At 47.2% G+C, this 21,766-nt stretch overlaps 1 protein-coding gene across 4 annotated transcripts in view; it reads right to left on the bottom strand.

Moving 5' to 3' along the window:
* Positions 1-7,154: 7,154 nt before the first annotated feature.
* MAPRE2 (microtubule associated protein RP/EB family member 2) overlaps positions 7,155-21,766 on the bottom strand; it is a 162,991-nt gene continuing 148,379 nt past the window's right edge. For 3 of the 4 annotated variants that reach the window (XM_055080725.1, XM_024120710.3, XM_024120709.3), the window contains 3 exons: positions 21,032-21,171; positions 16,272-16,430; positions 7,155-8,342 (listed from right to left, as the gene is read on the bottom strand). In XM_055080725.1, the coding sequence (XP_054936700.1) occupies positions 8,268-8,342; positions 16,272-16,430; positions 21,032-21,171 (374 nt within the window). In that variant the 3' untranslated portion in view covers positions 7,155-8,267. The remainder of the gene's footprint in view (positions 8,343-16,271; positions 16,431-21,031; positions 21,172-21,766) is intronic. The other variant, XM_028479918.2, reaches the window with a different exon arrangement.

Raw genomic sequence — 21,766 nt, 5'->3', positions numbered from 1 at the left:
TCTTCTGCCTCAGTTATTCTGCTATTGTTTCCTTCTAGAGAATTTTAAATTTCATTTATTGTGTTGTTCATCATTGTTGTTTGCTCTGTAGTTCTAGGTCCTTGTTAAATGTTGTAGTTTCTCCATTCTGTTTCCAAGATTTTGGATCATCTTCACTATCATTACTCTGAATTCTTTTTCAGGTAGACTGCCTATTTCCTCTTCATTTGTTAGGTCTGGTGGGTTTTTACCTTGGTCTTTCATCTTTCCCATATTAGGGAAGTTTTCAACTATAATCTCTTCAAATATTTTTTCAGTCCCTTTCTTTTTCTCTTGTTCTTCTGTGACCTCTATAATTTGAATGTTGGTGTGTTTAATGTTTTCCCAGAGGTCTCTGAGACTGTCCTCAATTCTTTTCATCCTTTTCTCTTTGTTCTGCTCTGCAGTAGTTATTTCCACTATTTTACCTTCCAGGTCACTTATTCGTTCTTCTACCTCAGTTATTCTGCTATTGTTTCCTTCTAGAGAATTTTAAATTTCATTTATTGTGTTGTTCATCATTGTTGTTTGCTCTGTAGTTCTAGGTCCTTGTTAAATGTTGTAGTTTCTCCATTCTGTTTCCAAGATTTTGGATCATCTTCACTATCATTACTCTGAATTCTTTTTCAGGTAGACTGCCTATTTCCTCTTCATTTGTTAGGTCTGGTGGGTTTTTACCTTGGTCTTTCATCTGCTGTGTATTTCTCTGTCTTCTCATTTTGCTTAACTTTGCAGCCTCCTTTGTGCAGGCTGCAGGTTCATAGTTCCCATTGTTTTTGGTGTCTGCCCCCAGTGGGTAAGGTTGGTTCAGTGGGTTTTGTAGGCTTCCTGGCAGAGGGGACTGGTGCCTGTGTTCTGGTGGATGAGGCTGGATCTTGTCTTTCTGGTGGGCAGGACCTCATCTGGTGGTGTGTTGGGGTGTCTGTAAACTTATTATGATTTTATGATTAGCAGAGAGGCAGCCTCTCTGCTAATGGGTGGGGTTGTGTTCCTGTGTTGCTAGTTATTTGGCATAGGGTGTCTAGCACTGTAGTTTGTTGGTTGTTGAGTGGAGCTGGGTCTTAGTGTTCAGATGGAGATCTCTGAGAGAGCTTTCGCCGTTTGATATTACATGGGGCCAGGAGGTCTCTGGTGGACCAATGTCCTAAACTTGGCTCTCCCACCTCAGAGGCTCAGGCCTGACACCCGGCTGGAGCACCAAGACTGTCAGCCACCTAGCTCAGTAGAAAAGGGAGAAAAAGAAAGAAAGAACAAATAAAATAAAATAAAGTTATTAAAAAATATATTATTAAAAATAAAAAAGTAGTAAAAAAAAAAGGGAGAGCAACCAAACCAAAAGACAAATCCACCAATGTTAACAAGTGCTAAAAACTATACTAAAAAAAAAAAAAAAAAAAAACCAGACAGAACGCTAGGATAAATGGTAAAAGCAAAACTATACAGACAAAACCAAAGAAGCATACACATACAGACCCTCAAAAGGAGAAAAAGGAAAAAATATATATATATAAAAGGAAGAGAGCCACCAAACCAATAAACAAATCTACCAATGATAATAAGCTCTAAATACTAAACTAAGATAAACATAAAACCAGAAACAAATTAGGTGCAGAAAGCAAACCCCAAGTCTACAGTTGATCCCAAAGTCCACCGCCTCAATTTTGGGATGATTCATTGTCTATTCAGGTATTCCACAGATGCAGGGTACATCAAGTTGATTGCGGAGATTTAATGTGCTGCTCCTGAGGCTGCTGGGAGAGATTTCCCTTTCTCTTCTTTGTTCACACAGCTCCTGGGGTTCAGCTTTGGATTTGGCCCCGCCTCTGCGTGTAGGTCACCTTAGGGCGTCTGTTACCCACCCAGACAGGATGGGGTTAAAGTAGCAGCTGATTAGGGGGCTCTGGATCACTCAGGTCAGGGGGAGGGAGGGGTACGGAATGCAGGGAGAGCCTGCAGCAGCAGAGGCTGGCATGACGTTGTAACAGCCTGAGGTGCGCCGTGTGTTCTCCCGGGGAAGTTGCCCTGGATCACGGGACCCTGGCAGTGGCGGGCTGTACAGGCTCCCAGGAGGGGAGGTGTGGATAGTTACCTGTGCTTGCACACAGGCTTCTTGGTGGCTGCAGCAGCAGCCTTAGCGTCTCATGCCCGTCTCTCGGGTCTGCCCTAATAGCCGTGGCTAGTGCCCATCTCTGGAGCTCGTTTAGGCAGTGCTCTGAATCCCCTATCCTTGTGCCCCCTGCAACAATGGTCTCTTGCCTATTAGGCAGGTCCTGACTTTTTCCCAGACTCCCTCCAGTCTAGCTGTGGCGCACTAACCCCCTTCAGGCTGTGTTCATGCAGCCAACCCCAGTCCTCTCCCTGGGATCCGCCCTCCGAAGCCAGAGCCTCAGCTCCCAGCCCCCACCTGTCCTGGCTGGCGGGTGAGCGGACAAGCCTCTCGGGCTGGTGAGTGCTGGTCAGCACCGATCCTCTGTGCGGGAACCTCTCCGCTATGCCCTCTGCACCCCTGTTGCTGCGCTCTCCTCCGTGGCTCTGAAGCTTCCCCCCTGCCCACCTGCCGTCTCTGCTAGTGAAGGGGCTTCCTAGTGTGTGGAAACTTTTCCTCCTTCACAGCTCCCTCCCAGAGGTGCAGGTCCTGTCCCTATTCTTTTGTCTCTGTTTTTTCTTTTTTCTTTTGCCCTACCCAGGTACGTGGGGAGTTTCTTGCTTTTGGGGAAGTCTGAGGTCTTTTGACAGCGTTCAGTAGGTGTTCTGTAGGAGCTGTTCCATATGTAGATGTATTTCTGATGTATTTGTGGGGAGGAAGTTGATCTCCATGTCTCACTCCTCCGCCATCTTGAAGCTGTCTCTGCCTCATGGTTTTTTGTTTTAAGCTCAGGTGACTGGACAGTGTCTATGTCTACAGGACAGGAAGGTACCTGAACCTGTCTTTGAGACAGCTTAGCTTATGAGACATTTTCTTTCTCTGACATAACTTTCATGCTGGTAAAAAACTGTTCCATTGGTAAGAGCCCACATTTCATCTGCAACATAAATGTATCAGATTGGAAGAGAGTGTCCCAGTAGTAAGCTGTGAATTTGAATTAGACTAAAATTCTGAATACATTTACGGGAACTTTTCATTACTTCTGTCATTTCTAAAGCCTCATTTAAATGGTCAGATTTGACCAAAACATTTTAGTGAATAAGATAAACATATCTTAAAAAGAAATTTTTTTTTAAGTTATAATATACAGGTAACCTTCAAGACTGAAAGGAACACCATAGTGTAAAATATGAGGGGCTCTTGCTACACAGAAAGAAATGTGTACTTAACTTTATTTTCTGAAAAAGGATGCATTTAGGTACTGGGCTAGTTTCTAATGAGCAGCATAAATTCAAAGGTACATTAATGTGCTCTTGCTCTTTAAAAACAATTTATACTCTGTCTTGATAAAATAGTTACAAAATATAAAAAGAAACCTGCTTAAGAAATTAAAACTTGGCAAAAGGTTCAACATTTTAGGTCAGTGGAAACAGAGAAAAAGGCATTCAACAAAATAGCTGCAGCTGGGCGTTCCATTTTTTGGTTCCAATCCTAAACCCCACAGGAGGAGGCAAGGCCTTAGCAAATGCACATTCTGTGTAAGCCCTACTGATACAAGATGGGGTCCAGGTCACAGCCCGGGGGAAGGGTCTGCCCTTGGGCAGTCTTGTGACCTGAAGTCCTGGTGCCATCTGAGGGTCAAGGGTTCAATGTATTTTACGCTTTGCCTTCTGTTAGGCAGTAAAGCCTGAGCTCTTCCAATGAATGGAGAGTGTCTCTTATGAGTTCCCAGTTCGGCAAAACAGGAGCTGTTAGACATCCAGGGAGATGCTCTGTTCTCACACTTGGTGCTGTTTGGCGACTCTGTGTTAGTGCTGAGAAGTTGGGTCAGTGTATATTTACTCATAGTAGCAGCCTAAACGGTCACGGTGGCTGTGTTCTAGCCATTAAGAGGAAGCATAAGAAAGGTCAGAGAAATGAAGTTTGTGTTTAATTTTAGAGAACTGGCATCTTGTAACTCGAACTTAGTGGAAGTATATTAACTTTTTTCCTCTCCCTCTGGACTCATGGGCCTACCCATAATACCAGTAGGAACACCTCACATTTTTATCGATGATCTCAGATTCAATAAAATGGAGCAAGCATGTTATCTCACCACCTTTGAACTGTTTGTGATGTGTTTAAAGTCCACCAGTGTGCCTTTTAAGTAAAATGAATCACATGTATTCTTGACTATTTGTGCACAAACGTCTAAGACCTAGTGTTTAAAACCCTAGGGTTGGTGAATTAAATGGAAACACATGTGTGCTTTGAGCATGAGCTTTCCCAACCCAGGTAAGGGCTCAGACTTCCATCACAGAAGTACCCTGTGGAGTAATGTGTAGGTGGAGAGCGGTGGTTGCTTTGTTATTTTCCTGCTTCTCTGCTTTTAAAAGAAAAGGGCCTAAAGGCAAATGAATGGAAAACAGTTGCCAAAGGACAGTATAGAAACAAAACTGGGCTCTAGGTGGTGCTTGAAAGCAGGTTCAGTAAGGCTGGCATCCTTCAGGGTAAAAGGGTGTCAGCTGAACCTCAGTAACCTGGAGGCTCCTGGGCAAAGTCTTCAACAGACTGTCGTCACCTGTTCTACGGGGTCTCCAGGAGGGCAGTGGGCCAGTTCAAATACATTTTTTCAGTTATTCCTGTAAGGTTGGTATTCCATTTATGTCTATAAATCATCACTGTTAGTTGAAGTCGGCAAACTGGTAGGCGGGGAGGGAGGAGAATACACTTAATCAAAGAGCTTTTGCCAATCACAGGTCGTTTTGCCACAAAGCTTTACTTCAAAACATCTGCCTGCTTTTGCCCAGCCTTTGTGTTGTCCAGATGGGGCAGGTGAACCTGCAGGAGCGAGGCCTTTGTTTGCTTGCAAGTGGAATGTTTCCTAAGGGAATGAGTGGTGTATCTTTCTTTTTTGGTAAGAACCTTTTTTTGGCAGAGTTTTAAAAAGGTAGTACAGCTGCTACATTGGATAGCAAATACTAACCTGTAATTCCTGTTAAAACATTTGCCGTCAATAAAAACAAGGCCTCCCACCATGTAAATCATAATAGAATGTGGGCTGTATGTGTGAATTTACACAAATAGACTATTCGTATAACCGTGCTCACTCAAAAGGAAACCTTTAGCATAAAAATTTAAGACTCTATAGATCCAGGCCGATTTTAACATATACCTTTTTTTTTTATTAAATATGTAAAAAGATAAATGCAAGTCAAGTTATTCACATATTCAGAGACAAAAAACTATTCTACCATGCGACAGTAGGTGGGTAATGTAAAATGAATGTGATACATCTGAATAAGACTTTTTCATCTATTATGTCATTACTTATCTATATTTATAATTAACAATACATATGTTTACATTCCTTTCAGTTTACATTTAATATATAACAAAAGCTTTATGGTGTACTATTTAGTAAAAGTAATTTGAATGCATATTAAACCTTAACGGAATAATGGAAATACTCACCAGGGAAGGGAGGAGTTCTTGGTTCCCTTCTGGAGTTTACTTCTCTCGGGTCAACAGGGTGTGTCTTTGTCTTTTCTTTTTCTGCTTTCCTGCTCTTTTCTCTTTACCCCCTGCTTCAATCACTTCCTGCCTGATATGAGCAGTGGAAGTACTCTAACCAGCTGCGGCGGGTGTGAAGGGGACTCCAAGACCGAAGTCTGGCTTCTGAGAGGGAGGAGCAGAGCACACACCAGGGGATGCTTCTTGGCCCAGCATGACCACGCGTGACGGGCTCCATAGAGGAAAGCACGCACTGGCTGCCGAGATGAGAGAATGATGGGGTAAAGCCATCAGGGAGAAAGGAGCAGTCCTGGGAAATGAGAGGTGGTCTGCACAGAGGCTGGGGTACAGCCGAAGAGGACCGGGATACTTACTTAGCTGTCAAAGATTCCCCAAAGCATCAGTGATGTCCCATGCGATGCAGGGCAATGGAAGACGTTTCAGATGTTGATAGAAAGAGAAGTATATAGCTCCTCTCTAAACAAATGAATAGTCTGCCCCAAGACTCCGGGAAGGAGAAGGATGTAGGATGACTGGCGAAAGTTGTCTTTGCCAGATATATGGCCAGTATGTTTGCAGCTGAGAAAGTTGGGGATTTGGGGAGGAACAGAGTGGCTGAGTGTCACTGGTGAGGCTTATGCACGTTACCCAGTAATCATGTGCACCCACATGATGGGAGTGTGGTTCCTGATCCACCTGGCACTGGGTATTACTGACATGTCCAAGGCAAGCAAAGAACTGCCCTGGAACCACTGAAGGATCACCTGCATGGAATTATTTATTGTGCCTCTTTACAAGAGCTGTTTAGAAAGAAGGAAACTCAGTGAGTGCAACAGGCTTGGCCGGGGGGTGGGGGTGGGGCGGGGAACGACACACTGTTGAGCACGATGCTGTGTATAGCACGACCACTCCTTGCGACCAGGTGTGGGAGGATGTCACTGCCGAGAGCCAGGCCGTATTCCAGCCTGAGAGAAACGAGCTGCCGCTGTAGCACAGAGCAAGCAGGAGAGAGAAGAAAGGGAAACCAAACCCCATGAAACATCTGTCCAGTTCTGCACAGTGTCCTGTAATAACCTCAAAAATACAAGCAATCTTTTTCACACGTTACTCAATAAATACCACTCTGCCACAAAAGATTTTGAGACTTCTTTTGGTGGAAAGCTTCAATGCTAGAATTTAGAATTAGTATTTCATCAGTTAATAAAGAAATGTCAAAGCTTTATGATACATAATTCAGAAATTTATTTTAAGCTTTTCAATTAAGAGGAAAGTGGGGTGGGCACACTTGTTTGCTGTTTTTGTTGTTGCACCTAAGAAGTCAAATAACAAGTGAAAGAAAATCTAAAGTTGTTAGAAACCGAGTGAAATGAATGATCCAGGAAGGGAAACCATCTGTCAAAGGGCAGGGTGGGGAAGAGGCAAAGATTTGGAAAGATACTAAGAAAATGTGCAAATATTAGTTAAAAAAAAATAAGGAATGCTTTTAATTCATTAATGTTTCCTCTGTTTATGAATTGCCACGATTTAGCGAAGGTCAATGACAAGGAGGGCCATAGAATTGAAGAGGGGGAATTCTTTATTCCAGAAGGCATTGGGAGTCAGATTTTCCTGTGCTGTCATTCCAGTGTCAACACCAGACTTCAGAACCAGGATTCTCCCTTGGGCTTACGCTCCTATGCATAAGGTCTTCACTCCCAGCCTTCCAGCAAGTGTGCAGCATGATGCAGTGCCGCCCGGGGCTGCACACCCTGAAGTCATTCTTTAGTAGGAATCCCCTAGTGTGGCTGAGAGGATTTGGGCTGAAACCCACACGAGGAGGCAGGAGGAACTGTGCCCATGCAGACCCTCTCTGACTGCAGACAACTGATGACAGCTTTTGAGGAGAGTGGCTCCCCACCAAAGAGGACCCTGAGAAAGAAAACAGCATGAGAATCTGGGTGGGGGGAGGCGAGGGAAAGGGCAAGCAGTTAGAGGGCCAAGTCGAGATGGTGTTTTCCTTGAGTGAATGTCTTTCAAAACTAACAACATACCGTGTGGTTGTCTAACATGCTGATGTCTGAACACTGCTGGGCCCTGAAGTCCTAGTTTTGATTCCTTTTTTTTTTCCCTTTGTGAGTAGAGGGAGAAACTGACTCGGTGTTTTTCCCCGTGAAATAAGTCACTGTCATATGGCTTTCATATCAAGTATCTCTTTCCCTTTCTTCCAATTTATTATTTGACCAAATTTATGTTCAGAGGTTAGACTTGCAAACATCAAAGCACCACAAATGTGTGTGACATCTAGTGACACTGGGTTGAGAAATGCCAATATAAATACCATATATCAAATTACCATTGTTTCACACCAGGATAAAAAGGGGGTGGGGTGGGGGTGGGGACAGTTGTTCTGGAAAGAAATGCAAAGAGCAGAACCAATCTCAAGCAGCCAAGTGGTGAAGTTGAAGGTTATGTGACCCCGTGATGTCTTGGGGAGGCTGCCCACGGCCGCAGCTAGTGTGTCTTGGCGAAGGAAATGGGAACCGAGCGCGGTGGCTGGCATGGGTGCCGGCGCAGTGATGGAACAGCAGGCTGGGAACAACTGGTTTCTGATGAGCTTGAGGCCACAGGTGTTCCAATTCTCCAGAAGAAAAGTTCCCACCAGAACGGAAGTGTGGAGAGCTGCCGAGACGGTTCAGTACTCTTCCTGCTGCTGGGGCTGCTGTTCGTGGACTTGTTCCTCTGCTTCTGGCTCCTCTGGGTGGCCCTCCTGCGGGGCAGGGGGAGAGGTTTCAGCTGAAGCAGTTCACTGCCAGCAGCCCTGCGGCGTCCCCAGCCCCACCATCGCTGCACAGCACGGCATCGCCACGGCTTTTGCCACGCAAGTGCCTCCCCGCGCCCAGGAGCCCAGGCACACACAAGGGATACCTTCACCTTCCCGCCCCATAAAGGAACGGCCCATTCTGGACCGCGGCCAGCAGGCTTTAGGCACCACGTTTTCCTTCTGACCATTCTGGAAGGACGTCATCACAGAACATACGACATACTTTCCCACCCACTGTACGACAGTAAACCAGATGTAAGGACTCAAGAGCGTCCCGATAACCACGAGTGAGCCTGCTGTGACACAGCACAGGGCCCCAGGCCCCTGCAGTGTGTCCGATGGCTTCCTGTTTCCTGCCCTGCTGTCCTCCTCCTCACCTGGTAGCATGTCTGCTTGAAGCAGACTCCTTGTTATAATCTGTTACTCATCTGATGCAGAGAAGCAGCTCGTTAGAGTGGTTAGGTAAGGAAAGGACAATAACTATGGTTCTGGGTTGCCCCCAGCCAGACAGCGTCTCCAACAGGGGAGCTCAGGAGCTTGTGCTCAGGGACTTCGGGACATCTATTTTGGGTACGTGAGGACTTTGCTTACTTTCTGATGGTTGAGGTGTTCCTCTACTTGGCTTCAAATGACCTATTTACTGCGTATAACCCAGGGAAGCACATCACGAACACTCAACTCCAGGGAACATAAACCCTGGTCAGCTATATCTGCCAATTCTTTTTTTTTTTTTTTTTTTAAATCTCACAAAGAATAATTAGCTCTTTACTACCCAAGCAGAGGGAGTGTAGCTAATCAATAGGGCTGACTGCTCCCTCCAGAATGCACAATGCTTTTGCGATACAGTCGGGAGCGTATGCTGGGATGTACAGACGTGCTCGTGTTTGCTTGCACTTTGCACACCCCCTTCCTGTCTGGCCCCTATTCCCTTTAGCCAAGGACACACCCGTCAAGATCCAACTCAAATGCAGCAGGATCATTTCCCCTGATCCCTGAGCCAGGATTCTCTCCCTCCTCCTGCATTTTGCTTCTTCCTTGGCCTTAAAACTTTTGACTTGTTTGTCTTGAACCTTGTGGCCTCATCCATTGGATCCTGAGGTTACTGAAGTCGGGATAGGGCCTCATCCATCTGTGTCAGACCTTGCTTACTGTACAACTCAATGCATGTGTGTCAGGAAGAAGACATCAGAGAGGGTGCAAGAACAGATGACCCAGACTATCAGCCAAGGTCACGTGCCACTTATCTTCTGAGAGGCAGCATAATGTCAAGGTTATAAGCATGGACCTGGAGTTCATCTCCCAGATCCATTATTTACAAGCTGGGTGACTTAACTGTTCTGTGCCTCGGTTTTCTCATCTGTACAAGTGGGGGATTGGACAAAAGTGCCCATTTAACAGAGTTTTCAATGAGTGTCATTGATCAATGAATCAATGGAGTCACTGAATTCAACAGAGAACTCTGAGTTAAAATAGGTGAAGTGCCTAGAACACTGTTTGGCACATAATATAAATGTGAGCTGTGATTCTTTTTTCTTGGTAACTCATTGGAATATGTTCTAGAAGTAAAAATAATTTTAAAAAAAATAGTCTTTTCTATGACAAGAGTAGAAAATGACATCGTATTGAAGACTTGGGCTCAAATCTAGCACCGTCCCTTACTGGCTTGGTGTCAAGAAGCATATTATTTAATTTAATAAATATTAGCTCACCCTGTGACCACACCCCGTCATCATACCTAAAACTGCTGCACCTCTGAAATGTGAAGGCCCAAATCCTACTCTCTCTGCCCACATCCTGCTGTCCTTCGGGACACCTCGCTCCTTAATTCCTTAACCACGATGTCCTTTGACCTCAGAGCCCCAAGCCCCCCTTTGCTCCAGGCTCTGCCAGCTCGTCCCCGGGCCGGCCCTGCAGCATCCTCCACAAGCCTCTTTGCCCACCGTTCAGCACACGTGAGGGTGGTCCTCTCGGCTCAGTTAGTGCCTCAGGGACAGAGGTGCTCTCCCTGCTCCCGGAAGAGCACCTCTTGCTGGGATAGAACAAGCGAGGAAGAGCCACCGGCCTCCCTCTAGTCCAGGGGCAAAGAAGGAAACTCGCGCTCATGGGAATTGACCAGGAATGGTGGACCAGGAACTCCGGGGTGTCTGCTCTGCCGCACACGCCTCCCCATGCCTTTCTCACTGCCTTCACCCCAGAACGGATCACTCCTCTGAGCTTTACAGCCTTGATTCACGCTTCCATCAGGTTGCACACTGCAGCCCTGTGTATGGGCGCGTGCTCGTGTGTCCCCACTGGCTGGCTCCACGGCTGCCTCTTCAGCCAGGCTCTGAGCCTCTGAGTCCCTTAAAGGGTCGAGATGTTATTGTACTTGTCATTCTAACTTTTTAATGCCAGTGTGGTGCCTTCCATATCATATTGCCCAGACCTCAGCTGGTCTGAAGTGCACTTTTCTTACATAATTGTTTTTGTGAGTGTTAGGCTGCTGATGGGAAGATCGTCAGAAATGAGGATCTGTCTGACATTTTACAGAAAATCTTATTTGCTCACATCATGGACTGCGAGTTAACTGTGGGATAATGGATTTAATTCAGGACTGAAAGTCGGAAGATTTGGATTCAAGTAACTGTGGGCCTGTCAAAACCAGCTGCGGGACGAGAAACCCACTAGATAAGGCTCCCCCTCGGGCCTCCTTTCCATACTTGATGAGCCAGGGGGTGGGTGCGGTGCCAAGGGCAGCTCCCTCATTCACGGTGCACCGCTGTGAGGTCATGCATCTCATCTGCAGGAACTGCGGACCCCAGAGCACTCTTACTGGGTACCGGGGCTATAAAGAACAAACGTCCTGGGTTACCAATGGATTGCTAATGCTTGGGGTTCAAACTAAGGTGCTCTGAAAGTCTGGCAGGACACACCTGTAACTCTGAGGCAGCTGTTGCACATCACCACTGGGAGCTCCCAGCCCACAGTGCTGTGGAGGCACTCACACACCAAAACGATCTTTCTCTTATGCCCCATGCAAGACTGAAGAACTTAAACGCACAGGTGAGGAGGAGGCCAGGCGAAACCTAGGCCAAACATGTGACTAAAGCACTGGGGCGCCACCTACTTAATTAAGTCTAATATTTGCATATCAATCCACTCACAGCTGTGAGTGACGCTTTGGAGTTCCTTATTCTTACAATAATCATTAGAAGGAGAAGCAAGCAGGAAGACAGTACTGAAGAAGGCTCTCGGCTACTGTGGGAGGAGAGCGGGGACAAAGGAGGGGAGGAGGGGGAGGGCCGTCAAGAAGCTGGGCTGCGGGGGAGGGGGCATGGCTCCCACCTTCCCAGACGTGGGAGGCGGCGCACAACAGGCTCATCTGCCACCACTCACACCAGCGAGTCTGGCTGTTCTTTCCTCTCTGCTTTGTTCCTGCCGTTTCCTCTGCTGAAAAAATACTCCCCTGTCTTAACTCTGTAACTGCTGACATTCCTAATCATCTTTCCACGTCCAACACAAATGTCATCTTCTCTGTGAAGTCCTTGCCTGTCCCTCCAGGCTGTCTTTATGTGCTCCCCACACAAGTTTATTTATGTCTCTACTACTGCATTTATCACAACCTGACGAATTCCAGTTAGTGGTGTCCCTGTCTGTCTCAAGGAGACTGTGAGCTCTTCGAAGGCAGGGGCTGTGTCTGTTTTCTATAAACCCAATGCTGCGTCCAGTGACAGAAACGCAGGCTGAATTCAAAAGATGTGGGCTGAAGGGGGGGTAGTATCTTTAGGTCATTCAACAGTGGCTTCTGTGACAGGACCTCAGGAAACAAGTGTCTCTGTCTTAGCAGGTGACCCTCAGCCTACAGATCCACAGGGCAGCAGCTAACCAACGACGTTAAGCCCAGACACCTGTGGCCCCTAGTTAAGTAGTAAAGATAATGAGAATCATAATGAGAGGCACTGGACAGCCAGCTGGCCATCTGCTCTGGAAACTTCCATTAGGTTTCTGTGACTGCAAACTGAACTGCCTCTGTTTACTTCCACACTCAAAACTCTCATCTGGATTTCTACATCTTCCAAACATGTTATCCTAGGATTGCTTGATCACGAGAATCAAAGACCAGACACCACTAAATAAAGACTGAAGGAGGAGGCCTCTCCAGCGAATGCCTCCACCTGAAGTGTCAATGTCGGGTCCATCTGTGATGAACTGAAGAGCAGGCACTCACTGCAGCCTCTGATTCCTCAGCACCCCTCTCATCTCCAGGAGGGAGGCAACCAACCAGAAATCTCTGCCTCTCAGATGTACACAGAAGTCCGACCAGCGGCATCATGAATAAAGTACCGGCATTTTTTCCCAGACATCATGCCCCCCATGGCTGCATGTCCACCTAGCACTGAAGTGTGTGAATGGCCTGAAAACAGGACACAGTGTCAGGGTCAAGCACAGCGAGGGAAAAAGGAGGCTCCGAGAGCTTGCAGGTGGGTGCAGTGGCCCAGCAACCTCTGAGCATATTTTTTTTCCCCAAGTGATGCCTTTCCTAGGCAAGGGTGGAAGCTTTTTAAAGGCTCACTGCCTCAATGGTAGAACCTGGATAAGCTGGGAGGCTACCACAGAACCAGGACTCGCTACGCTCAGGGAGGGAGGCAAACGCTTGCAGCTCTAAGGTGTCTAGGACGGTTCCATGAACCTCCAGGAAGGGAAGCAGAGAGCAGAGCAGGCCAGCCGCTCCTGAGCCTCTCGCCATCCGCCTCTGTAAGAAGTGTCATGTGTGCGCGTGTGCAGCATGGAAAATACCGTGCAGTGTCCAGGCACGTGGCAGACAGTCTTCACCTTCTCTCTCTATAGAAACCGAAGTTTAAAAAAATGGGTCTTGTCACATTCTAAACAAGGACACTTGGCATATTCCAGCTTTTTCTCTATAGAAAACTCAGCATAGCCTGATGTGTTTCTTTTGGAGCTGTCCAGACACAGAGTTGCATTAGAAGTTATCCTGGAATGAGAAGAATTAAGGCAGCAACTGCATTTGAAGATTTTGCACTGGTAACCCACATGTGTTAAGTTTGTGTTAAGTCTATATTTTCTCTTCCAGATTCCAGTAGCCTGGTTACTGCCTCTAAATCTCTTCCTGGACTTTGGATACTCCTTAGCTTACACTCAACCATGATGCCACTGTCTCTCTCTTCTCCCTACCACGTTTCTCTCTATTTGATGACATCAGCACAGTGCCAGTCAGAACAACAAAGGTGGGTTTAGTGACACTACCCACCAGAAGAAAATGGAGGTTCTTGGCAGATACCAAATTAAACAGACTGCCCAGAGAAAGAGGCCAAGACAGTACTTTTGAAGGTGTCAAACAACAAAACAAGATGAAGGGAATTATTTGGAGAAAATCCAGGTAGGAATTTGACTACTCCCTTCTTCACATACAGAACACACGCAACTCAATACTGTCAATTTGACGAAGTCTGTCCTGCAGTTTCCTCCAAGAGGTACCGCCTTTACTTTTTCCCTTCCCCATGGCACCCAATATACTGAGAAGCAGGGAACATAGTCCTTAAGATTCTGGGCTCTGAGTTAGAGAAACCTGGGTAGAGATGGAGCTTATTAAAGATGGGTCATTGAGCAAGTAATTTTATCTGTAAAGCAGAGATAAGTAATAGTACACCACATAAGGATGTGGTGAGAAATATATAATAGAACATAAACGTAATATCTAGCACACGCTAAATGCTCAAGGTTAGCTATTACTACTATCATGTTCGCCATTTAAAAGGTGGCTCAGGCTTGGAGAAGGGAGGGCACGAACTCAGGACTCGAGTTCAAATGCAAATTATGCTGCTTATTCACTCGGGAACGTTATTTAACCTCTGGGCTGCCTTAGTTTCTCTCATCTGTAAATGGGCTAACACCCATGTCTACCTAATAGGATTCTCCAGAGAATTAAAGGAGCTGATACATGTAAAGCCCTTGGCCTTCCCCCTCATCTCCCATCCCAAGAGTCTGAGGAAAGGACCTGCTAAACCCATTAGTCTTAATGACTGATGATGCTCTGAAGTATTACTTCTTTGAGGGGTGTGTGCGTTAACTGCCCATAAGCTGCAAGAATGGCTCTCTGAATCCAGGCCACGGGAAGCTGGTGCTGGTGTGTGTGCTGGGGGTGTTGGAGATATAAATGGTCTAACAGAAGCCGAGTGTAGTCATCCAGGAAGACACCCCTGAACTCTCAGGAGGCAAGAGCTCTTGCCTAAGGCCAGCCCCACCTGCCATCAGCTAGGAATTCAGTGGCCCTGCCAACCCTTAATTTGGAGTTCACCTGACGGCGCTCCCTCACAAGGACTCCTCCTTTGGGACAAGATCTGGCTCGAGGTGAGAATCAGAAGGCTAGAAGGTAAGAATCAGCAGGAAGAGTCCATCCTGCAAGCTGCCTTGCTCCCGTGAGTGGGCACCGTCCCGGATGGGCAGTAGCACGGTTCACTCAGGCTCACGGTGCTGCACAGACCTCACTGAATTCAGCTTCAAACAAGCTTGTGAAGAGAATAACCATAATTCGTCTAGCGCTTGACAGATGACAAAGCACTCTCTACATACAGAACGTCATAAAAATGCCACTTTGGGTGGTGCAGATACACACACTACAAACCAACCTTTGGTTTCTTCTGTCAGATCTGAAAATATTGAGAATGATATTTTGTACAGCCGTCGCTATCTCTGGGACCTGGGCAGGCGGATTCCCAGGGCCTCAAGATTGATAGTCTAAGCTAACCAAGAATGAGGTTTAAGAATATATACAGATCTGGGGGAAACAGAAAAAGTGGTGGAGAGTCCCCAAACTCCAGACAGTTTCTTACAGTTAAGGAAAATTTCAGAGCTAGGATTTTAATCTTACACGGAGTAAACATCTGCCTGGTATTCGGCTGAAATAAGATAAAGTAAACTTGCTGGTGGCTTCCTATGTTCTGTGGAAACATCAACACACATGCAACTCGACCACAGAGCCCTCAGGGCACCTGCAGGCCTCCTAATCACACCTACCCAAACACTCCCTCAGCCCCAACCTGGCAGAAGGACGCCTGCAACCCCGGCCCGTGCTCTCCTGCCTTTCACCGCGCCGCCCTCGTGAAGGTGAAGCCCCACGGGGCTCCCACTACAGCTGCCAGGGCCTCTCCCTGCCTGTCTGGGCGGACTTGGGGTGAGCTGCCTTGGGCTCTGCCGTTTATCCTGCCCCTTCCCCCCCTCGCTTCCTGAGACTCATGTTCCTCCGCCGCTCCTCACATCTGCTTTCCATGCGCAGACAGAGCCGCATCCTGGGTGCCCCCTCGGCACATCCACTTGTGGGGAGCAACCCTGGTGGGCAGGGCCTCCACAGAGCAGGCCTTCCAGAAGTATTTTTCCACAAAGGGCTGTCACACAATGCTGCTCTGTACTGGCAAAGTGTAACCAAGACAACCAGCTATGAAGGAAGAAACAGTTGTGGGACTTCTGGGGATGGGAAAAGCATCTAGATTAATTTTTCCTTTAACCACATTCTGATCTGTCACGAAGAAAGAAGAATCTTTGCACACAGTCTTACTGCTCATTTGCTCAGAGAGCTGAAAACCACTTGAGATTTGGCTGTGTAAGCCTATTTTTCTCAATCGAAGTCCCCCTGTCCCCTGCCCCCAACAACTGGCAACCATCCGCGCATCTCTTCCCAGATTGATGAATGCAGGTCCCATAAGCATGGGTCAGTGGATCCTGAGGATCGTGTTTATTCCTCTGGGAACATCATATGCACTGGCTGAGCTGCAAGTCTCACTAAGGTCCCAGGGCAGTATCTGAAGGCACGGCATCACTGCACTCTGACCAAGAGCATCACTCTGGAACACAGGCGTCAAGGGCTCTGCTCACACTCACGTGTTCTTCCGAAGCATAGAGGACTTCCATGAGTCGCTGCACGAGGTCATCGTTTTCCTGCCCATGTTCCTGGCAGAGGAGCTCAATCTCTCTCAACTTTCCGAAGTAGAAATCCCTTTCCTTTTCCACGCCTTCAAGGGCAAGTTTTAACGAATGTACCTGTGAGGGAGGGAAGGTGGAAAAGAAAACCCTCAAACTACAGCATAAGAAATAAATGACCGACTGTGCCTGCGTATAAAGATGCGAAACGTGAAAAGACAGATGTGCAAAAATAACCGACGTGTAGGTCTGGGGAGAGACGAGGGGCTGCTGCCGGAGCTTGAGCCTGGGCCCGAATGCCCAGCTTCAACAGCACACTTGTCGCTCCTGTCAACCGACCGTTTATACCCAGAGGCCCGAGGATCCTTCTGCCCGAGACAGCTCCACCCGGGCTCCGAGTCAGCCTTCCTCTCCTGGTAACTAACCTGGGCTGGGGCACATCTTTCCCCCAACTCGTTCATCCTCTACAGGGAGGGGAGACGCGAGAGTGGGAGGAGGGAGGGGAGGGGAGGGAGGGGCTGGCACTGTGGTCCCTTCAGACGCGCTTTGCGGAACCTCTTTTCTTGACGTCACTTGAGAGCCGCCCTCGACTTTGGAGCCCTTCATACATGTTCCTGAGCCAAACTAGACAAATGCTCCTACTGAGGGACTGGGGCATGGCTGCACAAGGAAAACTGGGCGAGACTAAAAGCAGGCTGAGTGGATCTGTCTTAATTCCTCTAGTTCTGGCTTCGAGTTCATCACATGAAAGGCGGGAAGATGTGGAAGCTCCAGTCCCTCAGCAGAACAGCCCTCATTCCCTTTTTTCTCCCTTGATGCGGGTTCAAGGGCCTTGCAGCTTCTCATGGTGGTTATGGAGATGGCGCTGGTGAAGGGAAGAGGGCAAGGGTTGAGGCTGGCAGAGCCGTCACCTGGGCTGAAGAAACACCACAGGCAGTGTAGACAGATCTGGTCTCAAATTCCAGGCTGCAGGCCGAGCAGCTCCACGCAGGCCCAAACCATCACCCCCCTTCCTGCTCTCGGAGAATCCTTCAAGTTTTTTGAATCCTTTGAGCATTTATATTTATGCAGAGAATATCTTTAGGAGGTGAATTAAGTCTCTCATGGTTCTCCTCATAAGAAATCTCTCTTTCAGTATATGAAAAATCACCCTTCACAGATTTCCAAAGATTACATTTGGAGTGGAAAATCTCTCTGTTTCTAGTAACTCTGGGCCTTGGTACATGCTATTTATCTGTCTGGAGTTACTGATTCATTCAAACAGATACTCAGCACATGCAGTGTCCATCTCCTTGTATCCATCCGGTAAGACTCAAGGATATGGTTCTTCCTCAGAGTTAACCTCACTGATGCCCTCATGTAGCTGGTTACAAAGCAAAGGAGGATCAGTCGCTAACTTTTTTTTTTTTTTGGCCACGCCTTGCGGCTTGCAGGATCTTAGTTCCCTGAGGAGGGATTGAACCTATGCCCCACTGCAGTGGAAGCACGGAGTCTTTAACCACTGGACTGCCAGGGAATTCCCTCAGTCACTAACTTTCAACTCTTATTTCTGATAATACTATGGCTTGGACATTTGTAAAAACTGAAGGCAACCCAGCTGCCTGAATTCCAGAAGAAAGAAAACTCTGTTTATTCTAGAACCTCCCCCCACCCCGCCCAGACTCGACCACAGATCCATCTCAAGCCTGCACTGGTGCCACCAGCGGATCTGTGGTAGTTTAGGTGTCTGCTGTCTGCCAGCTCCCCTTCCCTGTGTCGGGCAAGAAGGGTCTCTGGAAGCCTCTGACCCACGGAAACCAGGCTTGTCAGCCTCTCAAGTGCTGTGGTCTGTACAGTGAACCAAGAGCTGAGGCTTTGTAGAAACACCCAGCCCAGGTTGGCCTGTGCTGCTATTCCAGATGCATGAGGTTAACAGATGCACAGCTATAAACTTTCCCTGGTAAAAACCAACAGGAGCTAAATCACTTGATGAAAGATCAGTTGGCAAATGGGATGCCATTTTCACAGTCCCACTCCAATGCTTCCTTGCTCTCTCACGTGTCAGAGGAGGAGCCTAAGCCGTGGAGGGGATGCTGGGGATGGACCCTTGAGAAAAGTCAAGGGGAAGTTCTCTTCTCCCAGTTCTCCACCGCTCAGGTGTTCACAAACTGTAGATCCACCCAGCCTTCCAGTCCGAGCCACGGACGGTGTCTGTGCGGGCTAACCAGGCCCCACTCTTCAGCCCCTGTGGTCCCCGAGCACAAGCAGGGACCCCATCCCACCGCCTGTTTGCTCACCTACTCTCCAGAAACACCCCCTGATTATTTTAGTCATGTCTTTTCCTCCCCTGTGTCTTTTGGTTCATTTCTATCATTGAAATTCTCTAACACAGTGGTGCTTTCATAGTATGTCATGGGAGACTGCCCAAATCAAGGCATGAGGCCAAGTGAATGAGAATTCTTAAAGTTTACGGCACTGGTCACTTTGTCTATTACTACTGTAATTCACTCTTTGGTCCGGGCATTTTTACTTGGCCCTTTCTCGTCTTTGTGTCCTCAATTCCAACACAGTGATGCCTGTGTGTGGCTCCCCACCAGCTTCGGGGAGCATCCTGTAGGCTTCGGGGACAGAAAATGGAGGGAGCATTAACATAGCCTTGGAAATACAGCTGAAGGAGGAGCTCAGTAAACAGCTGGTGAATGAAGGCTCACAATGTAGGATGTGTCCGACCTTCCCTCTGGGGGACAGATGGAGGTACGGGGACACTCCTCCTCCAGGTGAATGCATAGGGGGACAGCCCAGGAGTGAGACCTTTGGAAGTAATGAAGGAATTACAACCAGGAGAAGGAAGGCCACTGCAATGTGCTTCTCTGTGTCTTCGCTAGAGTGGCACTTTGGACGGGACAACAGTTTAGCTGAAGCATCGTAGAGGGCTGGGGCCCTTGGGGCTCTGTGTGTGATTGGAGAGCTACTGGGAGCCCAGAGCCAGCCCCAAGGAGAGGAAGTTGGGCTGGCTGGTGAAGGCCGTAAGCGAGAGAGAGGGGCAGGCGGGATCTCGAGGTTCCAGTGTGTTTCTACTTTGGGTTGGTGATTTGGGAAACTGAGTGTGGTAGGGGTAGATGAAGAAACATGAGATAATAAAGATATCAAAAGATATCAAAAGAATTTGAGTTCCTAAGGAGAAAAGGGTTATAAATCTAAAGTATTACAGACCCACACCCGACTCTCTTCAGGTCTACTTTGCTTAGAGCCTCAGGCATGTGGCCCAAGGCTAATTAGGGCTGTCCTAACTGCCTTTTTTTTTTTTTTTAAATTTAATTTATTTATTTTTGGCTGCATTGGGTCTTTGTTGCTGCTTGCGGGCTTTCTCTAGTTGCAGCGAGCAGGGAACGGGGGCTACTCTTCGTTGTGGTGCGCGGGCTTCTCATTGTGGTGGCTTCTCTTGTTGTGGAGCATGGGCTCTAGGCACGCGGGCTTCAGTAGTTGCGGCACGCGGGCTCAGCAGTTGTGGCTCGCGGGCTCTAGAGCTCAGTCTCAGTACTAACTGCCTTTTATTCTAGAAGAACTCATTGCTGGAAATTGTATAAGGGCTCAAACTGAGAATCAGCAGGTAATTAGAACATTCCACAGTTTCTAAATCAAAGTCCTATGCACCGGATGACTTAAGGTTTTACCTTTTTCATTAAAGTGTTCAGAATTGTAAAGAAACACCCTAGTTAAGCAAATGCTTGCTTTTTAACTAGATTCTTGTTTGCAAATATACAACTATCTCAAAAACTGTTTCCAGACTCTTGCTGGCTCATCAAGAATCAGATTAATCACCGGGATCTGCCCATGCCCAGTGAGTGGCTGGGAACAGCCTGGGCACCTGGGATAATGGCTCTTCTCTCAGGGGTGGGAGTGGCCAGGATAAAAGACTCTCCTCCTAACTCAGGGCAAGGGTGGGTGGTTTCTGCGCTGGGCCCTTTGCTACCAATTGTTTTATTACTTTTAAACTATGTATACTCTTGGGCAAAATTAGCTATTGTTAGTTAGAAAGCGTACCTAAGCTTTTATATTGAAAATTTCGAAGGCAGTAGACCTAGATTTACTGCAATCCTAGGGATATTAGATAAAAAGGAAAGTTCTATTTAACTGTGGCCTTTCTGATCCCCTATTCCTGGGTTCAGTGCTCCTGTGTACTTTCACTCTTGCGGGAAGTATTCTGCGTTTGGCTTTTGCTTGTGTAATAGACAATGGTGTGTGGCTGCTATCTGTAAGTTCTATGAGGGAAGGGAAGCTCTCTATCTTGCTGCCATTATATTAGCATCAAGTATAGTGTCTGTCACATCGAACAGGCTTAACAGATAGCTGCTGAAAGAAAGGAAGGAAGGAGGGAGACTAACCCCTGATGCCTTTAACACAATCTAGACTGGCTAGAAGTGGCCATGGTCTAGCCTGGAGCTCCTAACAGGCACTGAGGTGTAGGGGAGGGGGAGGCTGGCCTGCATGCCTGCATTTACCTAAAGCCGAGTCATCTGTCCCTCTGTCTCAATGTATAGCTTTGACATTTGTGACTTAACATCTTTTATTCACAATGGGCCACTGATTATCTGCCCCAATAGTTCCTTTCATTCTTACTTGCTTGAAGCCACTGATTCCCGCCGCTTCCCTCCCCCTATCCCAAGCCCACAGGAGTTTGCTCATCTCACCCCCTGACACCTGTCACTGCTCCCAGAGACAGAGCTGGGATGCCAAGTTACCTGTTCATTAAGCTGTATGACCTGTGTTTCTAAATCTTTATCAGATTTGGATGCTGAGCTGCTGGACGAAGCCCTTTTGGCTGATGAGGGACGAGAAGGTGTGGATCCTGGTTTAGATGCTGGACTTGATTTAGCCGCACCTGAAAGGACCCAGAATAAATTATGAATATTGGCAACATCAGAAATGCTTTTTAGGTATGTAGCAAAAGTGTGATATAAAAGGAATTTCCTAAAACACAGAAGAGACACTGCCAGTGATCTCTTGCCAGCACAGACGTAGCACAGATACGCTTAGAAAGAGTGTACTCGATAAAACGACAGAATCATCCTGGGCAACTTACTTAACCTTTCTGAGCACTGGTTGTTTTTCTCAAGTGACATGAGATTAATGCAGTTGTCCCTTCTCCCTCCAGAGAGGTGAGAACAGATACAAAGGGATTTTAAGTTTTTGTGTTTTTTTTTTTAAAGAGGAGAGGTTCTTTGATAAGCTCAGAGCATCACCATAATTGAATTTCTAACACAGACCTTATAAGAGAGTAACACTTTAGGAGAAATATCAATGCACATGTCTATTTTTTCCTCTTTTAATGTATTTCCTAGTTTTAGCCATTAAAAGAGTCTAGGAGCCATGATATCTCTGTAGCAACAGGCACTCCTGGTGCCCAAGTCCTGGTTTCTAAATGTTATTCTGCAATAAAAGGGCTTCTTGAGATATGGCTGATTCCAGGGGTGGGG

The sequence above is a fragment of the Physeter macrocephalus genome, chromosome 19 (assembly GCF_002837175.3).
Source record: "Physeter macrocephalus isolate SW-GA chromosome 19, ASM283717v5, whole genome shotgun sequence".
Taxonomy (NCBI): Eukaryota; Metazoa; Chordata; class Mammalia; order Artiodactyla; family Physeteridae; genus Physeter; species Physeter macrocephalus.
Note: the sequence above shows the minus strand (reverse complement) of the source record. Positions and strands in the feature narration are given on the sequence as shown.